This window comes from Staurois parvus, unplaced genomic scaffold (assembly GCF_062004578.1).
Source record: "Staurois parvus isolate SC_StPar_1 unplaced genomic scaffold, SC_StPar_1.0 ptg000466l, whole genome shotgun sequence".
Taxonomy (NCBI): Eukaryota; Metazoa; Chordata; class Amphibia; order Anura; family Ranidae; genus Staurois; species Staurois parvus.
In genome coordinates, this window is record NW_028318262.1 from 960,154 (window position 1) to 983,983 (window position 23,830).

General features: G+C 39.0%; 1 protein-coding gene across 1 annotated transcript in view; it reads left to right on the forward strand.

The window, feature by feature from the left end:
* The window catches only part of MAP1B (microtubule associated protein 1B), a 130,270-nt gene extending 106,773 nt beyond the window's left edge, over nt 1–23,497 (forward strand). Inside the window, exons 4-7 of the mRNA XM_089689016.1 lie at nt 4,596–4,736; nt 6,006–11,913; nt 15,977–16,215; nt 17,465–23,497. Coding sequence (XP_089545142.1) covers nt 4,596–4,736; nt 6,006–11,913; nt 15,977–16,215; nt 17,465–17,620 — 6,444 coding nt within the window. The 3' untranslated portion in view covers nt 17,621–23,497. The remainder of the gene's footprint in view (nt 1–4,595; nt 4,737–6,005; nt 11,914–15,976; nt 16,216–17,464) is intronic.
* The last annotated feature ends 333 nt before the right edge of the window (nt 23,498–23,830 follow it).

Sequence of the window (23,830 nt, forward strand, 5' to 3'; positions counted from 1 at the left end):
TCTGCAGTCCCCAGCTCCCAGCCTCCCTTCATATTCCTCTCCTCACCCCCTTTATAGAACCCCCCTTCACATTCCTGTCCTCACCCCCATTATTGCACCCTCCTTCACTCTGCAGTCCCCAGCCCCCCTTCACATTCCTCTCCTCACCCCCTTTACACTGCAGTCCCCAGCTCCCCTTCACATTCCTGTCCTTGACCCCTTTATAGAACCCCCGTCCTTTCATATCACTCACTTCCAGGGGCATCCCGAGGCAGGTGCAGGGGGTGTGGCCCACACTGGGTGACACTGAACGCACAGGGTGACACTGGACCCGCTCCACAAAAACGTAAGTTGTAAAGCAAGGCGACGATCTCCGCAGGATGGATCCAATCCATCCTGTGGGGATCGTCGGCTTTCTTTACAACTTACCTTTTCGTGGAGCGGGTCCGATGACACCCCATATAGGTTGCATACCAACGATCCCCGCAGGATTGATGGGATCTGCGGATTGGGGAGCATAATGGATCGGACTCCTATCCATTATGCTCAATTTGCAGATCCAAACCATTCTGCGGGGATTGTCGGCATGCAACCTATATGGGGTGTCACCGGAGTCCGATCCGTTATGCTCAATCCACAGATCCGATCCATTCTGCGGGGATGGTCGGAGGGGGTGTCACCAACCAAGTGTTACCGCACCAGGTGACACCAACCCTAGGGATGCCCCTGCTCACTTCACATTCCTGTCCTCACCCGCCCCTTTTATATCACCCTCTTCTCTTCATATTACAGTTTCTGGACCCCCTTCACATCGCCCCCGGCTTCCCCCATACTTCATAGTAGTGACAGACCCCACTTCCCTGTCCTACCTTACAGTGCAGAGGGAAGAACGCACAGAAGGTCTAGAGCTGACATCAGAAGGGCAGCACAGTGATGGACAGAGGGTGAGAGCTGCCCCAGTTAACTGATTGATTTCTTGGACTGCCCTGTATCATAGCAACCAATCAGTTAACTGGGCCAGCTACCACACTGTGTCCATTGTTGTGCTGCTTCTGTATGCCAGCTCTGCAAAGAAGACAGTGCTAGCGACAGCTGGGAGGGAGAACCGGCTCCTAAATGGCGTAACTGTGGCGGGTCCGGGAGGTACATTGACTCAGGCTGCATCCGGACCACGGTCTGCGATTTAGTGAAGGCTGGTATATACCAGTGTGTTGACTCTATGACTTTTACACAAACTAAATGGTAAGCACTGATTTGGGTTATTTTCACCAAAGAAACGTAGCAGAATACAGTGTGTCCTAAATTTATGAAGAAAGATTTATTTGCAAAATTGTAAAAAGAAAAATGCGCTTTTTTTCAAAAATGTTGGTCTTTTTTTAATTTCTTTAGCTGAAAATCAAAAACCCAGTGGTGATTATACACCACCAAAAGAAAGCGCTATTTGTGTGAAAAAAATGATAAAGATTTATTATGGGTACAATGTTGTATTTAAAGTGCAACAGCACTGAAAACTAAAAATTGGCCTGGGCACTAAGGGGGTGAAAGTGCCTGGTATTGAAGTGGTTACTGAACAAATCCACAACTAAACGAATGCTTCCATTGTGCATATCTCTACTCCTCAGGCTGGTGTTTTTCAAAGGAATTATTGTGACTCCAATGTTAATGGGATTATGTTTATAAAATGATCTCACAATTCATATCTACTGTCTGAGAATATAAAGCTTTGTTTTATAGACTTTCTGAAACTAAAGGGTTACTTTAAATTTTCAGGGACTAATGGCTTTTATAATTGTTTATAAGTAAATGAACCTGTTATGTAACAACCTCAATTAGCATATTATATACAACAATCTAAACTTATCAGACATACAGTTTATGTATTATTCTAGAGACCATTTTTTTTCTTTAAAGGGTGCCATCACTTTTTTATATTATCCTCCGTTATGCAGTACTTAAACCAACTATGCATTTTAAAAGGGAGCTGTATTTTTAGTAAATATCTATTTGGAAAGCCATCTTTGTTTATCTTGAGATTTGTTCAGAGAAATTGGCAAGCAACTCACCAATTTATAACCAGCATGGGAAGTTCACATACAGTATGTGGATCAGGTTACTGTAAGAACAAAAAACTCATTTCCTAAACATCCTTAGTGGGTTTCACAAAAGCTGAATTCATGTTTAACAATATGATAACATTAGAGGTCTCATCTGCATGTAATTTATATGACAGCCTGGATTATTATCTAGATACCTCTGTAAATGTGATCTTGCGCTATAAAAAGAACAATAATGGGACATAAGTAAATAGAGAGCAATGTTTGCTGAGGTTACTTTAGCCCATCTGGATTAGAAATGCATCATATTAGGATCCACATATATACTGTGTAGGATATTAGGAAAATACTATGGAACAGGACATTTATGCACACAGAAATACAAATCTCAAGATTTTTAAAGCAAATCTGTCCAAACTCTAAACATATCAGATATACAGTTAATGTATTATTCTAGAGACTGTTTTTTTTCTCTTTAAAAATTAATTAAAACAGTAAACACAAGTTATATTAATAGTACATACCGAAGAAGTTATAGTAATTTCAGTAAAAACTTCAAACCATCAAAAAGATTTGCAGATATTGGCACCTAAAATGTTATGCAAATCTTGACTTTCCTTAAAATGTCAAGCTTAGCTGCACCCCATGCTATCTCAAGAGCCTTACTATTGGTCAGTGTGGCATCCCATACTAATAAAGGACCTTTTGGGATTTGCAAGGGGGCAGAGACAAGACAACTTACAATGGAAATGTCAGCAGGTAACTTCAGCTGCTTGTAACCTTTGAATGCTTATGCATTTCTGCATCATATTCTTGAATAGAATTCTGTAAGTTTGTGACAGATTTTAAAGGAGAAGTGTGGGAAATCAAAAAATATACATACTTACTTATATGATCCCCTGCTGGCTCTAAGATAGAGAACTGAGCGATTACATGACCGCTGATCGCTCGCTTCTCTGTCTTCACTGTCAGTCACTGCTCTCTGCTCTGCCTTTCAATGCTCACTGGAGTGCCAGGTAGGAACAGCTTTCTCAGGCTCTCAGCAACTTGCTGAGAGGCTGAGTCAGCTGCCGGTCACGCATCTGGGTGGATCCCAATCTTAAAGTCGGGATCCTTTAAGAGCCTTAGACCGGCTCTGTGACATCAGCCAACAGTGGGCTTTAGCCCGGTGTTGGCTAAATCTGGGTTACTGGAGTGCAGAAATAAATGCACTCCTGTGTCCCAGAAGAAAAGTAGGCCAAAAAAAGCTTTGGCCATACTTCTCTTTTAATTATTTATAAAGTAAATCAATACAGCAGCACAGGATACATAATACAGTTGAGATGCAAACATGTAAACAAACCAAGATTCTTTTGACATATCAATAAATATATGTAGCAGGAGAATGCAACTAAAAGGCAAAGGCTTCTCTAAATAAGAGTGGTAAATCTTCATGAGTATTCCTATGCAGTTCCTCCCCCTAGTAGTTTCTATTTGTACATAAAGTAAGTGTGTGAGACGGGGTGACAAGGTGGAAACATGGTAGGAAGGGTAAACAAAGGATAAACAAATGGTCAATTTGAGGCCTTGGGGTGGTAAGGAGAGTGAAGTAGTGGGAGGGGAAAATGCTCCGGGGTGTATCCATTGTTTCATCCATTTTTTTCTTTGAGCCTGTCATTTTTTTAGCAATGTGACAGATCTAACCTGAAGGCAAATTTTTTTTTTTAAATTTCAGATGTGGAGTGGAGAAGGATTAGAACACCTGTCAGGGTTTTATTGCTGACTGTGTCCCTGTTGGGGTAATTCTCCTTTTCTTTTTGTTCTAGTGACCAGTGTCACCAAGAGTGAAAGAAAATTCCAAATTTTGAGTGGCCTACAGAATAGGACTAGAAAAATCTTCCAATGGGGACACTAGTTTTGGTGACTGCCAAGGAAGTTCCTCAAATTGGAGAGGTTCTTCACACTTCCTGTTGTGGTTATGGGACAGGAAGTGGAGGTAAATCTCCTCAATGGAACACATATGGCAAAAAGTTTATAACCTTTTGCCTTAAATTCTACTTTAAAGTAATCCATGCCATTTCTCTTGCTTTCTTGCGACAGTTATAACCCATGTCCTTTATACATCTGTGTGTGGTGGCTCTTGAAGCACTGCCACCAGCCATAGTCCACTCCTTTTGAATCTCCCCCAAATTCTTGAATGGCCTGTGCTTCACAATCCTCTCAAGGCTGCGGTTATCCCTGCTGCTTGTGCACCTTTTTTCACCACACTTTTTCCTTCCACTCAACTTTCCAATAATATGCACTCTGTGAACAGCCAGCTTCTTTAGCAATGATCTTTTGTGACGTACCCTCCTTGTTGATGGAACTACTGAAATAAATTAACTTTTTCATGATATGTTAATTTAGTGAGATGTACCTCTATATATACAGTATATGTATATATACTAAACCCTAAAAGTTGCAGCAACGATACATGATTATATTTCATATTAACTGTGCAGTAGATGTTAGTAACCTAGAGCGGAAACAAACATTCTTTCTATAATATTAGAATAATTTTCCCTCTTTCACCTTTTCTCACAGGTGCGATTGATGATCACAGATGCTGCAAGACACAAACTTTTAGTGTTAACTGGACAGTGTTTTGAAAACACAGGCGAACTTATTCTTCAGTCTGGATCGTTTTCATTTCAAAATTTCATTGAGATCTTCACAGATCAAGAGGTATGACATATCACCTGACTGACAGAACAGCATTTATATGTCTAGTTCATGGAATCATTCTCTTTTTCTTTAGCTTTAGACCCCTTTCACACGGGCAGGATCGACTTTGCTCAGAAGGAGATCTGTCCGCTGATCACCTGCTAAGATGAGCGAAACGGATGACAGGTCCGTGTTCACTCCGCTTATGCAGAGTGGACACAGATGCAGCCCACTCTTCTCTATGGGCAGTCAGATGAAAACTAATTGGATATTCTTTTACACCCAACTGCCCTCTGATCCAATATGGTCAGACGGAGGGGAACAAATTCCCATCCATTTGTTTTTGCTGGATCAGATAGGAGGTAGCCGGGTGTAAATGGACACAAGTTTATTTACATCCGACTGCCCATAGAGGAGAATGGAGGGTCTGGTTGGGTCCACCTGAAAAAATGGACAGGCAGATCTGACTGGATCACTCATGTGAAAGGAGCCTTATTGTGAGCCAGAAGAAAATCAACACATAACAAAGAGCATGTGCAAACTACAGCACCTATCAAAACAACCAAAACACTATGTGGGAACACATGTAGGTGTTAGCAGCAGCACACATTTATTGACACATTGAGGCACTATATTGAGTTGGCTCAGGAGTTTTTTTTACCCATTTTGTTTCACTATGGATTACTGTTTGCATCTTCATTGCTCTTTGCATTGCCTTACCAATTAAGCCTACATAAATTATTTTATATTTTATTGTATGCAGTAAAAGGGCTTAAGACTTATAAAGCAAAACAGGAGAGTGTATATTCCACTTAGAGCAACCACCCAGCTATCAGCTGAGGTAGTTTTAGTGATGATTTCTTCTTTATGAGACTTTGGGTGGCTGACTGTTGTTTACTATACCACTTATGGTACAGTATTACGGGTACAATTGAATCTTAAGTTAAAATGATAGGAAAGTGCAGAAACAGCAGCCATTACAGTTCAAATGTTTTATTGTTCAGCAGTACAGTTAAGTAAGCATTTCTTACCCAGGAAAAAAATTGCATGAAATCTGAACTAACCACTTACAGGTGCATAGTTTTGGTTTAATAATTAGAAGCACCGAGGGAGCTTTCATAGGCAGCCTGCATTATTTAGTAGTTAAGGGGGCATTTACTTCATTGCCCCAATGGCTTTCCACATGCCCCATTGTCATTTTTAGTTTCTTGATATTGAACCAAATAGTCTAAAAGTAGAAAGCGAGTTAAATGTACCTAACATTTCCAATATATTTTCTCCTAAAATCAGATTGGTGAACTATTGAGCAATACACACCCTGCAAACAAAGCAAGTCTTACACTCTACTGCCCTGAAGAAGGACATTGGAAGGATTCCAATTTGGACCGACACAATCTTCAAGACTTCATAAACATCAAACTTAATTCCTCATCAGTTTTGCCTGAAATGGAAGGACTCTCTGAATTCACAGAATACCTTTCAGAGTCAGTAGAAATACCATCACCTTTTGATATCTTAGAACCACCCACATCTGGAGGCTTCTTGAAGCTCTCAAAGCCATGCTGTTATATATTCCCTGGGGGAAGGGGAGACTCTGCTTTGTTTGCAGTGAACGGATTTAATATGCTTGTTAATGGTGGATCTGAAAGAAAATCTTGCTTCTGGAAACTCATTAGACACTTAGACAGAGTGGATTCTATATTGCTTACACATATTGGAGATGACAACCTACCAGGTATTAACAGTATGCTTCAAAGAAAGATGGCCGAACTGGAAGAGGAACAGTCTCAGGGGTCAACAACTAACAGTGACTGGATGAAAAACCTAATCTCTCCAGACCTTGGGGTTGTGTTTCTCAATGTACCAGACAATTTGAAAAACCCAGAACCAAATTTTAAAGTTAGAAGAAGCATAGAGGAAGCGTGCTCTACTCTTCAGTACTTAAATAAACTCTCCATGAGGCCAGAACCTCTATTCCGAAATGTTGGAAACACTATTGAACCCATTATTTTATTTCAGAAAATGGGTGTAGGAAAACTTGAGATGTATGTGCTGAACCCACTAAAAGTTAGTAAAGAAACTCAGTATTTCATGCAGCAGTGGTCAGGTAGCAATAAAGATAAAGCTGGCCTAGTGCTTCCTAATGGTCAGGAAGTTGAGATCCCAGTTAATTACTTAACATCAATTTCTTCCCTTATCGTATGGCATCCATCAAATCCTTCAGAAAAAATAGTTAGAGTTTTGTTTCCAGGAAATACAACTCAATACCAGATACTTGAAGGACTTGAAAAGCTTAAACATCTAGACTTCCTGAAACAGCCTGTGATAACACAGAAGGATCTAAGTGACCATATATCAAGCCCTGCTGTAAAACAGGCAAAGGTTAAACAGAGAGCAGAAAGCAAGGAGAGCTTAAAAACGTCCTCAAAAGCAACATCCAGTAAACCGAACAAAAAAGAATCTAAAGAAGAGCCAGCTGATGTAGTCAAAAGCCAAAATGATCAATCAGAAAAAGCTTTAGTGAAAAAGGCTCAGAAAACTGAGGCAAAGCCCTCTACAGAGAAAAATGCTGTGAACAAAGAAGAATCAATAATTAAGGCAGAGGTGGCAGAGAAACAGAAAACAGATGTGAAACCCAAAGCTGTTAAAGAAAAAGCAGTGAAAAAAGAAGTAAAATCAAAACCCGAAGAAGTAAAAGATGATAAAGAAAAAGTAAAGAAAGAAACCACAAAGAAAGAAGAAAAATTGCTAGTTAAACACAAAAAGGAAATTAAAGAAGAAAAACCTAAGAAAGAAGTAAAAGAAGAGAAACCCAAAAAAGAGGTTAAAGAAGATAAACCAAGAAAAGAGGCTAAAGAAGATAAACCTAAAAAAGAGGCCAAAAAAGAGATCAGGAAGGAAGAGAAACATGAAATGAAAAAAGAAGTGAAAAAAGAAGTGCCTCAGAAAGATGTGAAAAAAGAAGTAAAGAAAGAGGATAAAGATAAAAAGGAAGAGAAGGAGGCCAAAAAAGAGATTAAAAGGCCCGCTAAAGATTCAAAGAAATCAGCAGCATCTTCGTCAGATGCTAAAAAGTCTACCGTTAAGGCAAAGGCTCAAAAGAAAGATGACTCCATCAATAAAGAATCAGCAGCTCCAGGCAAGTCAAAGGAAAAAACAAAGGTGATTAAGAAAGTGGGTGAGAAGAAGCCCTTGGCAGCTGCAGGAGCAGTTGTTGCCACTGCAGCTATTGCCGCAACAGCTTCTGTTGCTGCTACAGCTATAGCAACTGGAAATATAGGTAATATGGTGACAGAAAGATCTCTCATGTCATCTCCTGAAGATTTAACGAAAGACTTTGAAGAGCTTCATAATGAAGAAGGCATCATAAATGAAGAACTGAAATCCCACCTTCAGGCTCTGTCACCCACAGATGAAGCTGTCATAGTACAGACTGAATCTTACACCATCAAGAATGAAAATACTAGCAGTGAACAACCCGCAGATTCACCAGATGAAGGAATAACTACAATGGAAGGTGAATGTGAGCAGACTCCAGAAGAACTTGAAATAATAGAGAAACACAGGACGAGTGAAATCGACAAGTTTGAAGATGAAGGAACTGGTTTGGAGGAATCATCAGAAGCTGGTGATTATGAAGAAAAGGCCGAAACAGAAGAAGTTGAAGAACAAATGGAAGATATTGAAGAAAGAGCTTCACTGGTAGAACATCATACTGGTGAGTTTGGAGAAACTGATGAAACTGAGGAAGAGGTTGAAACAGATGTAGTTAAGCATTTGAAGAGTAAACATGAAGACATTATTGATTCTGAGACAGCAGAAGAACAAGCCGAAGAAGATATTGATGAAAGTGCTGAAAAGGTTGAAGCTGATGTAACAGAAGAAGAGGTGGAGGAAGATAAAACAGATGATGCAAAGGATGATGAAGAAACAGAAAAGCTGGAAACAGACCATTATCTAACAGCTATAAAAGACAAGTCAGAAATAGTTAGTGACACCGAAGATAAGTACATTCTGTCTTCAACACCATCCAAGACTTCTGAGCCCCAATCCCCAGCTGTTGAACCCGGTGCTTCAATTCATGATGAAACTTTACCTGGTGGCTCTGAAAGTGAAGCAACTGCATCTGATGAAGAAAATCGAGAAGATCAGCCAGAGGAATTTACTGCCACCTCTGGATTTACTCATTCAACCATTGAAATATCTAGTGAACCAACACCAATGGATGACATGTCAACACCCAGAGATGTAATGAGTGATGAGACAAACAATGAAGAAAGTGAGTCTCCATCTCAGGAATATGTCAATATAACTAAATATGAGGCCAGCTTGTACTCCCAGGAGTATGACAGAACTAGAGTGTCTCCACTGCCTGAAGGTTTGAATGGGTTATCTGATGTGTCCAAAACAGATGCTACAGATGGCAAAGAATACAGTGCTTCAGCTTCTACTATCTCACCTCCATCCTCTTTGGAAGAAGACAAATATTCCAAGTCGGCACTGAGGGATGCATATATGTCCCATGGACATATTGACATGAAAGGTTCCAAAAATCTTGAAATTCAGGATGATTATGAGCTGGAAGAAAAATTAAGTCCAAGTAAAAGTCCTGCTCCACCTTCACCAATATCTAAAACACCTTTAAGTGAAAGAAGTGTCAATTTTGATCTTACTCCTAATGAAATAAAAACATCAGATCTTGGTATCCTACCACCTTTACATGACCATGAACAAGATATCACTGAACAGTGTCCTTCCCCAGATGATAAAACTCTTGAAGTAGCTTCTCCTTCTCAATCTGCTGCTGGAAGTGCTGGGCACACGCCTTACTATCAGTCACCAACTGATGAAAAAGCTTCAAACCTACCACCAGAAACATTGGAAAGGACATCTGTTCCTGTTGTCTTTGAATTTTCTGATACCAAAGATAAAAGTCCCAAAATAAGTCCTATGGATGAGCCAGTGCCAGATTCAGAATCCCCAATAGAGAAAGTATTATCTCCATTGCGCAGCCCACCATTGATAGGATCAGAGATAACGTATGACAGATTTTTAACTACTAATACTAAATCATCATCTGGTCACGGTAGCACTGTTGATGAGCATTCCTCTTCTCAGATTAGTCCTGTATCTGAAATGCTGTCTGATGCAATTTCTCAGGAACATGGTGAAAAGAGTGAACTTTTCTCTAGTAAATTATTTGGTGTAGAGACAAATACTTATAATAGCAAGCATGCAGCATCCAATGTACTGGATGGTGGTAAGCTTGCAGGGGACGTTTCTCCTACTCAAATAAACACCAATCCATTTATCTCATTTAAGGAGGACACAAAAATGTCAATTTCTGAGGGCACTGCATCTGATAAGTCTGCCACACCTGTAGATGAAGTTGTGGCAGAAGATACATATTCCCACATTGAAGGTGTTGCCTCAGTCTCAACAGCCTCTGTTGCTACTAGTTCATTCCCAGAACCAACCACTGATGATGTATCTCCTTCACTTCATGCTGAAGTTGGATCACCTCATTCCACTGAAGTAGATGACTCCCTATCAGTTTCAGTTGTTCAGACTCCCACCACATTTCAAGAGACTGAAATATCACCATCTCGAGAGGAATGTCCCCGCCCAATGTCAATATCTCCCCCAGATTTCTCACCTAGAACAGGAAAGTCCTCAGCATCACTGCAAGAGCAGCGCTCACCAGAACAGTCAACTATGGAATTCAGTCAGGAATCACCAGAACAATCATTTGCTATGGATTTTAGCAGACAATCACCAGAGCATCCTGCAGTTGCCTCCAGCATGCTTCACATATCAGAAAATGGACCAACTGAAGTTGAGTATAGCCCCTCTGACCATCATGACACTTACTTTGGCAATAAGATTTCAATGGACAATGAGTTTTATGTTGTAGACAAAAGTCAACAACCAGCTGCTGAAGCTCATGTGCAGGGTTCTGCTTCAACTTCCTCTGCACACTCACAAGCTTCTTCTCCTTTAAAAGAAGATGATTCTTTAAAAGATGTGGTTCAGAATTCTGACATGCCCTTGTATTCTCCACCAATACTTGAGCCAGACTTTTTTAAGGATGATAAGTTCTCCCCTGGAGCAGATGTTTCTCCATTAACTCCAACACCATCCTTACTAAGACAGTCCCCAGGCTCAACAGATCCTACACAGAAGATTAATTTGAGTGATCACAGTTCAGAAGCCCTATCATTAGAAGCTAGGGTTGCTGAACAAGAAAGCTTTCAAATGAGAGCTTTGAATTCAGTAGTTAAGGAACCCACAATTCTCCATAATACAAACCCCTTTGCTTATGCAGCAGAATTTGATGGCAGAGACAGTTTAGGTGATGCTTATGGCTATTCCAGTGAAACAAATGACCGATTTTCTGCCTCAGAGAAATCACCTTTTGCTGAGCACCGGCAAGAGGTTGACCTTTGTCTTGTGACTGCATGTGAATATAAGCACCCAAAAACAGAACTGTCACCTTCTTTCATTAACCCAAATCCTTTAGAATGGTTTGCAAGTGAGGAACAAGAACAGGAAAAACCTTTAACTCAACTTGGAGGAGGACAGCCTCCTTCAGGAGGAAAACAGAAATCCCGCCAATGTGACGAAACACCCCCAACATCTGTAAGTGAGTCAGCCCCATCCCAGACAGATTCTGATGTCCCACCTGAAACAGAAGAATGTCCTTCAATAACAGCAGATGCAAACATAGATTCTGAAGATGAATCTGAGACTATTCCTACTGATAAAACTGTAACTTATAAACACATGGATCCTCCTCCTATTCCAATGCAAGATCCAAGCCCATCTCCAAGGCACCCTGATGTCTCAATGATGGACCCAGAAACTCTTCCTGTAGAGCAGAGCTTAGGCAAACCTATGAAAAAGGACATCAAGGAAAAAGGGAAAACAAAGAAAGTCGGAAGCAAAACAAAGTCATCTTCTCCAGCTAGGAAAAGTGATAGCAAATTAAAAGCTGCAGCTGCCTCACCAAAACCAATCAAGGAAACCATGGAGAAGAGTGCAAAGACTGCAACTCCCAGAAAGAAAGACTCTGTAGAGAAAGGTCCAAAGGTTACCCCAAACCAAGATCTCAAGTCATCAAAAGGAGAAGAAAAAGATAAAGAGACCAAGAATGCTACAAATATAAATACTACAAAATCATCCAAAACTGGAACTACAGGTACAGTAATTAGATTGTATATTATGCATTATTTAGAGGCAATCTTTCTTTTTTATATAAAAATATCCTCCATCACTGAAACGCCAAAATATGAGCTCAATGAGTGTGAGCTGTGCCAACACTTTATGTGCTATTCTAACACACATAAATTAACCAAACAAACAAAAATTTAGTGCAGCGCTCACTAGTGTTAAAAAAATAATAATCAATAAACAATCACCTTAGTGAAAAACATACATAAGTGCCATCACACCACAAAAATAAATAAAAATCATAAAAATCCTCCTCTTTAGAATAATAAGATACTGTCCCATTTTAAAATGTGACCCAAAAGAAGGCTTGATATGCTTTTCCACGTGAATCCTACATGAAAAATATTGACACACATCACCACTCACACACATACTCACCTAGGTGGATGCAACATCAGTCCGATGCTGCATATTTCCCCCAACACCTCTAAGACTGAGAACTGAGTGATCAAAAACTGCTGATCACACAGTTCTTGGTTTTCAGTAAGGAGAGAGCTGGTGGCTGTCAAATTTTAAGTCATCTGACTACAGAACAGTTTCCACATACCATTTTAAACGAACTTTGGCCCAGAGAAGAAAGCAGTGTTTCTGGATCATGTTCAGATATAGTTGCTTCTTTGCATGGTAAAACTTTACCTTGCATTTTTGGATGGCCCAGCGCACTGTGTTCACAGGCAGTGATTTTTGGAAATATTCCTGAGCCCATGCAGTGATGTCTATCACAGAATCATACCTGAATTTAATGCTGTGCCTTCTGAGGGCCTGAAGATCACGAGCATCCAATATTGTGTTTCGACCTTGTCCCTTGCATACAGCATTTCCTCCAGAGTCTCTGAATCTTTTGATGATATTATGTACTGTAGATAATGATATATTTAAAGTCTTTGCAATTTTATTTTGAGGAAGATTATTCTGAAATTGTTTGCAATTTTTAGATGCAGCTTCTCACAGACTGGTGAACCTCTGTCCTTCTTTACTTCTGAGGCACTCTGACTCTCTAAAATTCTCTTTTTTACTCAGCCATGTTACTGGCCTGTTGCTAATTAACCTAATTAGTTGCAAAAAATTTTTCTAGCTGTTCCTTGTTAGTAACACTAACAGCTTTCTTTTGCCCTGTCCCAACTTTTTTGAGACGTGTTGCTGCCATCAATTTGAATATTACCTTGTTTTTTTCTTAAAATGGTACATTTTATAAGTTTAAACATTTAATGTTTTCTATTTGCTATAGAATATGGGTTTATGAGATTTGCAAATCATTGCATTTTGTTGTTATGTAGATTTTACACAGCTTTCCAACTCTTTTTGGAATTGGTGTTATACAAATGTATCAGCACAGCCAGACCATAGTCTGTAAATCTGCGTTTCTATTAATCATGCTATAAAAAAAAAGTAACGTATGAAATATTCTTAACAGTCTCTGCCAGGCATATAATAAACATGTCATCAGTATTTTAGCAGAACGGTAGCATTAACAAGCAAAGGAGTAAAGGATTTCAGCCACTAGTTATTTATGAAGTTTTACTATATTTAGAGAGTGCTGCTGTAAAGGGGTAGGAATGAAAACGGAATTCAAAGCCCAAGAAAAAACACAGTTCAGTAGACAAACCCCCAAAACATGCATGAAAAAACTATAAAAATAGTGAAAGTAATTAAAATTATTTGCAAAAATTTGGCCACATCATCCTACTCTCCAACATCCTATTTCAAATGTTAACATCAAACTTGGTCACATGACATGGGGGGTGGGAGGGGGCCACAACACTCAGTAGCAGTTATGATACTGGGAGGTACTGATCTGTCATCCTTCATGGGCAGATGGATTGGTAAGAGTTGCTGGTGCCACAGTTGTGTCCCTAGTCTAGAAGGCTAAAAGATCTAGTCTGTTAAAGGCAAAGAATGTAGCTTACTTTAAATACAAAAACTGCTTAGTTTTAACAAGAGTCCAGCACTAACCAATGCATTATCACTCAGTAATAATAATAATATATCTCACGTGCAGAATTTATCTCACAGCCTCATCATTGGTTATATCATCCCCCTTTCAACCTTTCAATCTGCCAGGGTAAGCTCTCCATAGCACAGTTAGAGAAATTGGAGATTATTTAAAGTTTAGTTTCTGCATAAAATTTAGTTTGTTGCATATCCTATAAATGTAGAAGAGATAAGCTGGATGTAAATAATCTTATCAATGTTCATTATTGTTTTATAAACCTTGCTTTTATGAAAGATGTGTATATATGCATGAGTGCAGCCATATTTGTGTATTTTATTTGCAGATTCTGCTTCCTGCTTGGCAATGCTACACAACAGTTGCACTATGCTTCTTCTCATAATAGAAGTCTATAAGTCAGCTGATTCATTGCAAATAATTTCCTACCTGAACGACTGATATCTTATCTCCACAGTTGCTATGTAGGGAGGAGAAATGATTGTAATAGCTTACCTATTCTGCCTCCAGTAGAGGGGGAAGTGGGGTCACGTGAGATGGCCCTCTCCTTGCAGCCCTTGTACCCACTCACGCTGTAGCACCAGGGTAACACGGAACCTGAGACTCTGCTAAGTGGTAGTTACAGCTAATATCCTGAGTTCTTAATTTTTTTGTGCCTCCTCCTAGAATGGCCTTAGCCTGGCAAGTGTGACCTTCTTCAGGAATACCTTGTGCCTCGGCAGCATGTAGTAGTTGCAGATCTATTGCTTTAATGCATTTCAACTTTTTTAGAAGAACTTGATTGATGATAACAGAAGTTGGAAGACGCAAACTCTTCCAAGGCTTTCACAGCTTCTCTGGCTAGCCGTCACTGGGTGGGTATCAGCATCCAAGAGTTCATATAGCATCCTTTGGAGCACATCAGCAACAAAACAGGAGGTTCTGGTGTTTCTTCATTCCAGCTCTTTGACTAGCAGAGGACTCCCTTCAGGCCCGCATGACCCCCAAACACACAATCTGCATACAGAAGCAACACCCTCTAGACCTCAAGCCCTGGGGCCCCACCACAGGCACACTGCCTGAACCACATCTCCCCTAAGGGGGGCTGAGGGACGTATCTTTCCAGATAATGGCTTAGCTTTTTTGATAGTAGTCCAGACACTAAAGACAAACTTACCAGTGGGTGGCCAGCTAACATGTCATACAAAACTCCATGTATCCACTCCTGTCATAAGATGCTCAGCTGGAAGATAATGTGATGCTGAAAGTCCCTGAGCACCATATTCCAGGAAAGGCCTTGCAAAACACATCTCTACAAATATTTAAAAGTAAACCATGTAGGAATGTGAAAATCTTATCTAAGGTTACTTTAATATACGTAAATATTGCAACAACTAAAATGTCTGCTCACTGAAAATACATTAAACTTTCCCATTGATGTATAATAAAAAAATGTATACTTACAGTATATGTTTGTTCTATCATTTTACTGTGCATTTATAAAGATGATCTAAAGTATGCACATAGAGTCATTGTTTTTCTCTGCAAACATTTTCCTAAAAAGGGTTTCATGGGTATTGTATAAAATACACAGTAGATGACCATAACCAGAGCAATTTCTGTGCCCTAAAATACATCTCTGCATATCTATTCTTTTGTCTGCCCTCTACTAGGGAGTTCTGCCAGTCTAGCAAGAATACACAGGGGTAAATTTACTAAAACTGGAGCACTCAGAATCTGGTGCAGCTGTGCATAGTACCTAGTCAGCTTCTAATTTCAGCTTGTTAAATTATGCTTTGGCAATAAAACCTGGAAGCTGATTGGTTTCCATGCAGAGTTGCACCAGATTATGCACCCTCCAGTTTTAGTAAATAACCCTCACAGTGACTAATGGAGGGAGAATAGGAATCTGATGAGCACATAGAAGAATCTAGAGGCAGCTGGCAGGCATACCAATTAAACGTATGCTAGTTGTATCTGCATAGTATTCCATAATGGATTTGTAATTTCCAAATTGAAGGTCATTGCCAGTAAAAAAACACAAAACCAAAATAAAACATAAAAATGTGGTTGGTAATAATCCCTTATTAATGTCTGACTTTAGGAGGTGGATCTGCAAAATCATCGAAGGCTGCAGCTGTGCCCCCAGGTCCACCAGTATACCTAGATCTGGTCTATATACCCAATCACAGCAGCAGCAAGAATGTTGATGTGGAGTTTTTCAAGCGGGTACGATCCTCATACTATGTAGTGAGTGGAAATGATGCAGCAGCTGGGGAACCTAGTCGGGATGTGCTGGATTCTCTTCTAGAAGGCAAAGCTCAGTGGGGAAGTAATATGCAGGTAAATATGTACAGTGTCCTGCTTTTTATGCCTTATATTTTATATTATCATTCAAAGTTTTATGTTATGACCACTAATGATAATTGTTACCTTCTCAAGAATCTCTGCTGTCATTTTGTTACTACTGATAATATCCATTAGGCTGTTCGTCAGGTTTTAATTACTGTCTGTGTCCCTACTCAGAAGCATCACCTTTTCTATTTGTTTTGATGACCATTGTCACTAGGTCAGAAAGTGATTGGAATGTCAAAGTTTTGACACTGGTACAGAAAGTGAGAAATCTTCCAATGTGGACACCTGTTTTAGTGACAGCTGTCAAAGAGAGCTTTCCCCTTAAGCCGGGCAACACTGGTTGCAGTAAAGAAAATTGCTTGACTCCTCTATCAACACAGTCAGTGTTGATGGGGGAATCCCTCCCACCGAGAACTCAGTTATTACTGCTAGGGGCTATAATAACCGCTAGCAATAATTGCATGTAAAATCTTACAGGCTGGTTGTATGTAAGTTGATCGATCAATCAACTTAGGTACATTCAGCTTGCCAATACATGGTTTGAATCTTGACCAGTCCCTGCTGAACCTGCCAAGTTTCAAACCTCTATGGCCAGTTTTATGTTGTAGAATTGCTCTTACTTTCTATTGTGTTTCCAATACAGTAAGTGAAGGGAAAGTATCCTCACAAAAAAAAATGGCGGGGACAAAAAAATGGCGGGGACCTCTATCAAATGATTTTGTTTAAGAGGAGTTTACCACTAGATGAAATACCTTAAACTTCAGACATTCCTTGTAGGATGATAAAGTACATCCTGTCCCTCTGATCCTTCAGCTTAACTACAAGTAAAGCTACTGACCCAGAATATATATGCAGACAGTGGAGTCACAACTCTTGAGCTGCATGCCTATTCCAGGTACCTTCGCTTGTAATGTGGTTAAGGGAATGACTGTATAATGCCTGCTACAGGACGAGAGTTTGGTGGAGGTACATCTGCTCATGAGAGGTTCCCTTTATATATAATGCTGTTCTGAAATGATGTCACTTTAAGTTGTCAGCCAGAATTACACACTGACTGAGTAATTGTAAAGGAAATTGCAGAATCCATTAGTAAATTGAGCTGTCAATCACCCTTGTGTATCACTTACATAATGAGTGGCTTCACAGCACAATTGGGGTTAAGTTTGAAATGTCACATTGGTGGTATATAGATGATCAATTTATTGAAAATGTACAACTTTTCTTTTTTCATTTCCAGGTTACGTTAATTCCCACTCATGATTCAGAAGTCATGCGGGAGTGGTACCAAGAGACACACGAGAAACAGCAGGACCTCAATATAATGGTGCTGGCAAGCAGCAGCACTGTTGTTATGCAAGACGAATCCTTCCCAGCATGCAAGATTGAACTGTGAGGAGACCGCTACTCACTGCCGCACCTTAACACAGCTGATTAATGGAAATGTCACCTAGAGATTACAAATAACTGCAGAGCTATATATTGCCCAATGCTACCCTGTGTCTTGCCAACACAGATTTCAGTTATATATATATATATAAATACATATTTATCATCTCCATGGCAAACTACAACATTCACGTCATTGCAAGCTCAACTATCCAGGTTTACTATACAGGTTTGTAGGACTTGCTCTTGTACACATCAGTTCACCTTAATCCACGATGGGAACTTTCCTCTTGACTGAAAGACAATGAGAGAGAAGAAGGACCTTTGCAATTGGACATTTTGTGGCATCACTTTACTGGGTTAACTGGTTAACTTCTACAGCATGTTGTGTTGTGTATAGAATATATATATATATATATATATATATATATATATATATATATATCTACACACATACACTTTGCAGATCCACTGCAAACAACAACCTCACTACGGTCTTGTCAACTTGTGATCTTCATCAAGGATTGCATTGGACAGTTCGTTAATAACATCTGTTACTAGAATCACAGGGTCTGAGCCTTTGTCCTTCCTTGCATTTGGCAAAATGTAGCAAATGTCAGGCCTGTCACTTTTAGATATGTGATAAATTGCATCATAAATAATTTACCTGCTGTAGATCAAGTCATGCTAGCAAAAGCCACTAGACAACACATGGGCGCCAAAAAACAATGTATTGTGTCTGAGGCATTCTTCTGCTAAATTCATCTTGACAGATCTCCTTACATTACAATTCACGATTGGTACACAGAAAGCAAAATACCAAAGCGTCGGGGAGTACATTCGGTTTGACAATTTGCCTTAGAAAGTGACTTGAATGTACAAAGACACCTAATGCACTTATTTTTAAATGTAAGATGGACAGCAGTATGCTAGTGTGTAACTGCAGAGGTGTGTGCATGCTTGTGGGGGATTCAAGAGCTAAGCTAATGGGATACAACAGAATGGAGTTCGTTGGACCAAAGCTGCATTGATGTGCAATGAGTGGCTGATGACTAGTTTGCCAGGCAAATTGAAAGTTGAGTTTTTATTTTAAAGGTTACCGATTGCCCGCTCTTTGTCATTTGCTAGTTGTTCTTTGTTTCTTTTCTTTTTTTTTTTTCTTTTTTTTTTTTATAATTATTAACAGTTGTACAGATCTTTTTATTGTATGTAAAGTACAACGCAGTTTAGGTTTTTCATTTTATAAGCAAAAGTTGTTATCTTGCAATTGTTGTCTATTGATTAGTAAATGATCTGTGTTTGGAGAGTTGGGATGGGCAAGATTAATATTTGGATGTGCTTATAACTTTTTTCCAGCATACTTTATAATCAAGTCGTTTCTAGACTTATGGATGGTGGAGTGTTTACATGTGATTCACTCGTGTATCATGAATCATGATGCCCATAATTAAATTAGCTCTACTTCAAAATGGACTTGTAGTAAGCCATTGTGTGTCCTGGGCCTATGATCAGGAACACTGTTCGAGTTGACCTCTACTGTTACAGAGGTGGTGGATAGTGTTACCAGGTTGCACATACAAAATGGCGTACTACATTGTGAGATGCTGACAGTTACATCTTACAGGGGATTGACTGAACTAGGACGAGGGAGCATAAAGTGTAGATAGCCCTCTATTTTGTCATCTGTTATGCTTTTGGGTATATACTATGCCTGTAAGCCCCACTCTAAATGAATTCTGGGACGAGAAGCTTCTGTCTCCATCCACTAGGTGTCAGTCTGCAGGACAGTCAGGGAAGAAGGAGACACAGGCTAGTTGGTGCCAGAACTTGCCTACCCTGAGACATTTACACTGAAGATCCACAAAACAGGGGTACATATTGTGTACAGGTGCACAATACATGGATCAGTGTTGGTAACTGTGAGGGTAGGAAAGTCTAAAGATTTTATTGGATAAACCAAATGCACTGCCCTATGTGATATATGTAAGATGTAAATTTGCTATGCCACTGTTTTATTACTTTTAATGTGTTGTATATTTATTTAATACGGTATTATTTGCACTGTTTTGGTACTGTTTTTGGACTTGTGTAGTCCACTTAATGCTGTGAATTAGGACAAACAAATTCTTTTTTTTTTTCTTTTTTTTTTTAGGCAATGATATTTATTTTCTGTTGGTGTAAAATTACACAACATTATGCCATTATTGACATAAAGATTCAGCCTTTTTTCAGCCAGTATTTAATTTGCCTAGCTTGTATGGCACTGCCTTTATACTCATAGGCACTCGTTCTATCAGTTTATACAAAAGATCCAAAAAATCATGAAGAATACAGTGCTGCGATCCTAACACAGGACCATAGAACTGTATAGCATTAGCATTTATAACGCAGAGCTAAGAGCTCCAAAAACCAGTGGTTATGCCCTTAGCGATGTTTGCCTTCAGTTCTCTTTGCACTAGTTTTATTTTGTTCTTTTTTAATAAATAGTTGTGCTTATTGTGAAAGCGGATTGCTATAAAACAGTAGGAACTAGAATGCAGCCTGTATTCTGGTATCACTTATGTGTGTTCATACCTAATGCCCATAAGTATGTATGCTAAAAGATGTAGAGGGGTAAATACAAAATTCATAGAACATTTTTATGGTCTTCCCTAAGATTGCCAATGAACTTATTATTTTTCACGAGAAATTAAATACTTTGTTGTCTCACTGAATAGTTAGTTAGAACAGACCAGTGCAATGCATGTATTAATAAGGTAGTTCTGAGTGCATTGACTATGCTGAACGTTTAGTAATCTACAACATACAATCAGATCTGAGTACAATAAATGACATTCTTATTGGTTACTATGTGTTATTGCATGGCACTTTGCTTAACCTTATTAAATAAATTGATGTCTTTTCTATAATATAGATAAGGCAGTGAGAGTAATTTTCACTGTTTGCCAACTGACACCTTTGAATGATGAGTAACTGTGAACTCTGTGAAAACATTTATTCACTGTCGAAATAGTATACTTTTAAACCTGCCAAACTAAACAAATTTCAAACATCTCATAGTAGAGGTAATAAAACTCTAGTTAGTTACATCAGACTTCAGATACTGATCCATGGAGACTGAGTTCTCATTAAATTTGTCTTCATCCTGTATTGAATGAATACTTCCCAGCCTTGGCAAATTAAAGGGAAGATTCATTCAGCTACTACAAAAACACAACCAGAAACCAGGGTTTAGAATTTGCCCATAGCTGGAGGGATAAAACTTCATAAAAGTGTGCGGACAGATCTTACCAAAACGGGAACGAATGTAAATATTGACTGTATTAGTTGCAAATAACTATTAGGCGTTATAGCATAATTTTATTTCTAGAAACCATTCAAATGAATTTGTTTTATAGGAATATTTAGTGATTGCAGGACAAGGAGTACTATGTATAGATTGCATTCCAAGTGGAGAGTAGATTATATTCTTTGTAATTGTGCTATGAAGGGATATGGAAGAGTTGATATAAATTGTATCGGGTCTGTTCTTAATTTTCAGTCCCCTGTATACAACCTGGAAGGGTGACCAGTGGGGTTTTTGCCCATAGTGACCTATCCAATGCAATGTCTATAATTTACAGGAAGTATCTGTTTGGCTGCAATGGGCAACACATCCACTGGTGTTTGTCCAGGTTGTAAGCAACACTGTGCTTCCTACAGTTTACAATATGTCAAAGAAGATCCAATAACAAGTGATGTAAACTGTTCCCAGGTTCTTGCTTATGACAATTGTTCTTTCCTTTGATAAACAGGTGGATATATTGGAAGTATAGTAATAAATTGTTGAAAACACAATGTGCCTGACACTACTTTTGCCCACAGTAACCAATCTAATATAAGCTGTCATTTTTGCAGAACAATAAAGGAACCGATTGGCTTCTGTGGCCAACTCCCTTACTGGACCATGCCCTCAGTTTTCATGCATGTGGCCAATATGTTGTAGGTAGAGCAGATTTCCACATGTAGTGAGGGCAGCCGAATTTTCATTTGAAATCTGATTCAGGAAAATACAGGTTCTGCCTTATGGCCAAGTAATGTTGGTAGTTTCCAGGGGTACTGAATCTTCATTAGGTCCACAAAATGGCTGTCTCTATTGTATGTTGAGTCCTCTTCAATTTTCAAAATGTAGTAAGCTGGTAAATGAGAATTGGGTTGTATGTACTAGTGTGCTTTGAAGTAAAATCAGAACAAAGTCCAGGCTGTAATTCTGCTTGTCTATTATTCACCATTGTGATAATGGGCCTACCCTTATTGGTTGGTAACTGCCATCTGTGGTCTGTCCAGGAATGGAATACACGGGGACAGCTGTGCTGATTCCCCAGCTTCCAAATGCAGAAATATCAAAGGTCAAAAGATATTAAACAAACCCATTCACCAACAACATCAATTACATTTTACACTTTACTTTATCAAAGGATAACTGTCCAAAGAATTCAGTAGGAAGGGGTACATGTTTGTGACTCAGGGTTGACTCATCTGCACATAAGAATTTAACAGTTGCTTAATTTTCAACAAATTGATTTTGAATGGGTATTTGCTTTGAAGCTTCATAGTAAATTAAGTACTTGCTATAAAGGTTAATGTCAACCTACTTAAAAAGTAAAGCTCTAACGTACTGAGCCCTAATGTGACCACCCCTGTATTAAATGAGCATTATTTTGGTTGATGTGTCTTGTTGACCCATGCTTTCCATGACATGGAGAGCCATCAGCTGAAAACCAGCTGGGCACTTTTATAATACAGAGAGGAAAATGTCTTAATTGTAGATAAAAAATTAAAATCAAATTCTTACTGTTATTTTCTCTTCTGCATTGGAGGAACAACAGCTGGTATCTGGTTTGTTGGTGTAGGCATCTCAAACACTTATCTTTCCTCCAGTTTCTTTTTATATAGAACCTTAAAATGGCTTTGTATTTCATTTTCTCAGGTTTGATTAACAATAACCTAGATTAGCTGCTATGGACTATGTTTTTGCACTGATTTTGTACTGTTTTCAGCTTCAGAGCACATTGATACTTACAGTGTGATGTCCAAAACAAATGTCCAGTTGTATCCTTGACATGTTTTATGCTTTCTCAGTGCTGGGAATTCTTAAGAAAGCAATTTCCTCTTTTTTGTATTTAATTTGAAGTATATGTAGACATTAACTTTATGTATTTGAAAGCCAATAATATTTCCACTCTTCTACAACAAGTCGATGATCAGAGCTGTTAAACATTGGATGTATCTGTAAAACTGTTGAGGACTTGGTAAAAGCAACACAAATAATATATTTGCTTATTTCAGAAGCAGCCAAACAAGTAAATCCTAAAATAGACTTTATTCATGTACGAATTTACAAGTGGGATAAGTGATGATTGCCAGGTGTTGTAGTTTTGGAAAAAAAAAGACTCGAAAGAAAAGGATTTTCTCAAGCTTCTCTGCACTACTCTAGCTTCTAGGCTCTGGATGCTATGGAGCCGCAAGTAACATTCCCCCCAAGACTGGGCTGCACTAACTAAGATACAATGGCAGCACTGAACTATGCTTCAATACGTATGCATGCCGCTGTCTATCTCCCAATTGTCTGACAGGAACTTGTGGCTGGCAGGGAAGGTCCTTACACTCCTCTCTCATTCTGAATGGTGTTTGTGTCAGTCTGCAGCTGTGTATGGTATTGTCTTATAATCAATCCCACATCACTTCTACTCTACCAGTTCATATCTAATGTAGAACATTAGTTTACAGTGAAGTAATATGTAGTGCTTTTATGATATTTGTGTGCAATACCCCACTTCCACTGAGGATATTTGATGTAAAGGAAACAAACTTGGTTCCACAATAAAATACAAATGTAGTAGTATTTATCTGTTGTGTCTTTGTATTATTTATGTGCATGCATGCTTTAATCTGTCACAAAATCTTTTGCTAAGCATAGGATAAAAAAAATGATTCTTCCAAGCCCCCTGTTGGCCCTGTTTTGTGATGGGCAACCTTATGGACCAATAGAAAGGCCCTAAAAGGTGGGAGGTGCAATGCAAAGTTCATATTATTTATATTATTATTATACAGGATTTATATAGCGCCAATAGTTTGTGCAGCGCTTTACAATATAAGGGAGACAGTACAGTTACAATACAATTCAAAAAAAGAGGGTTAGGCGGGCCCTGCTCATAATTTGCATACAATTTCAGCT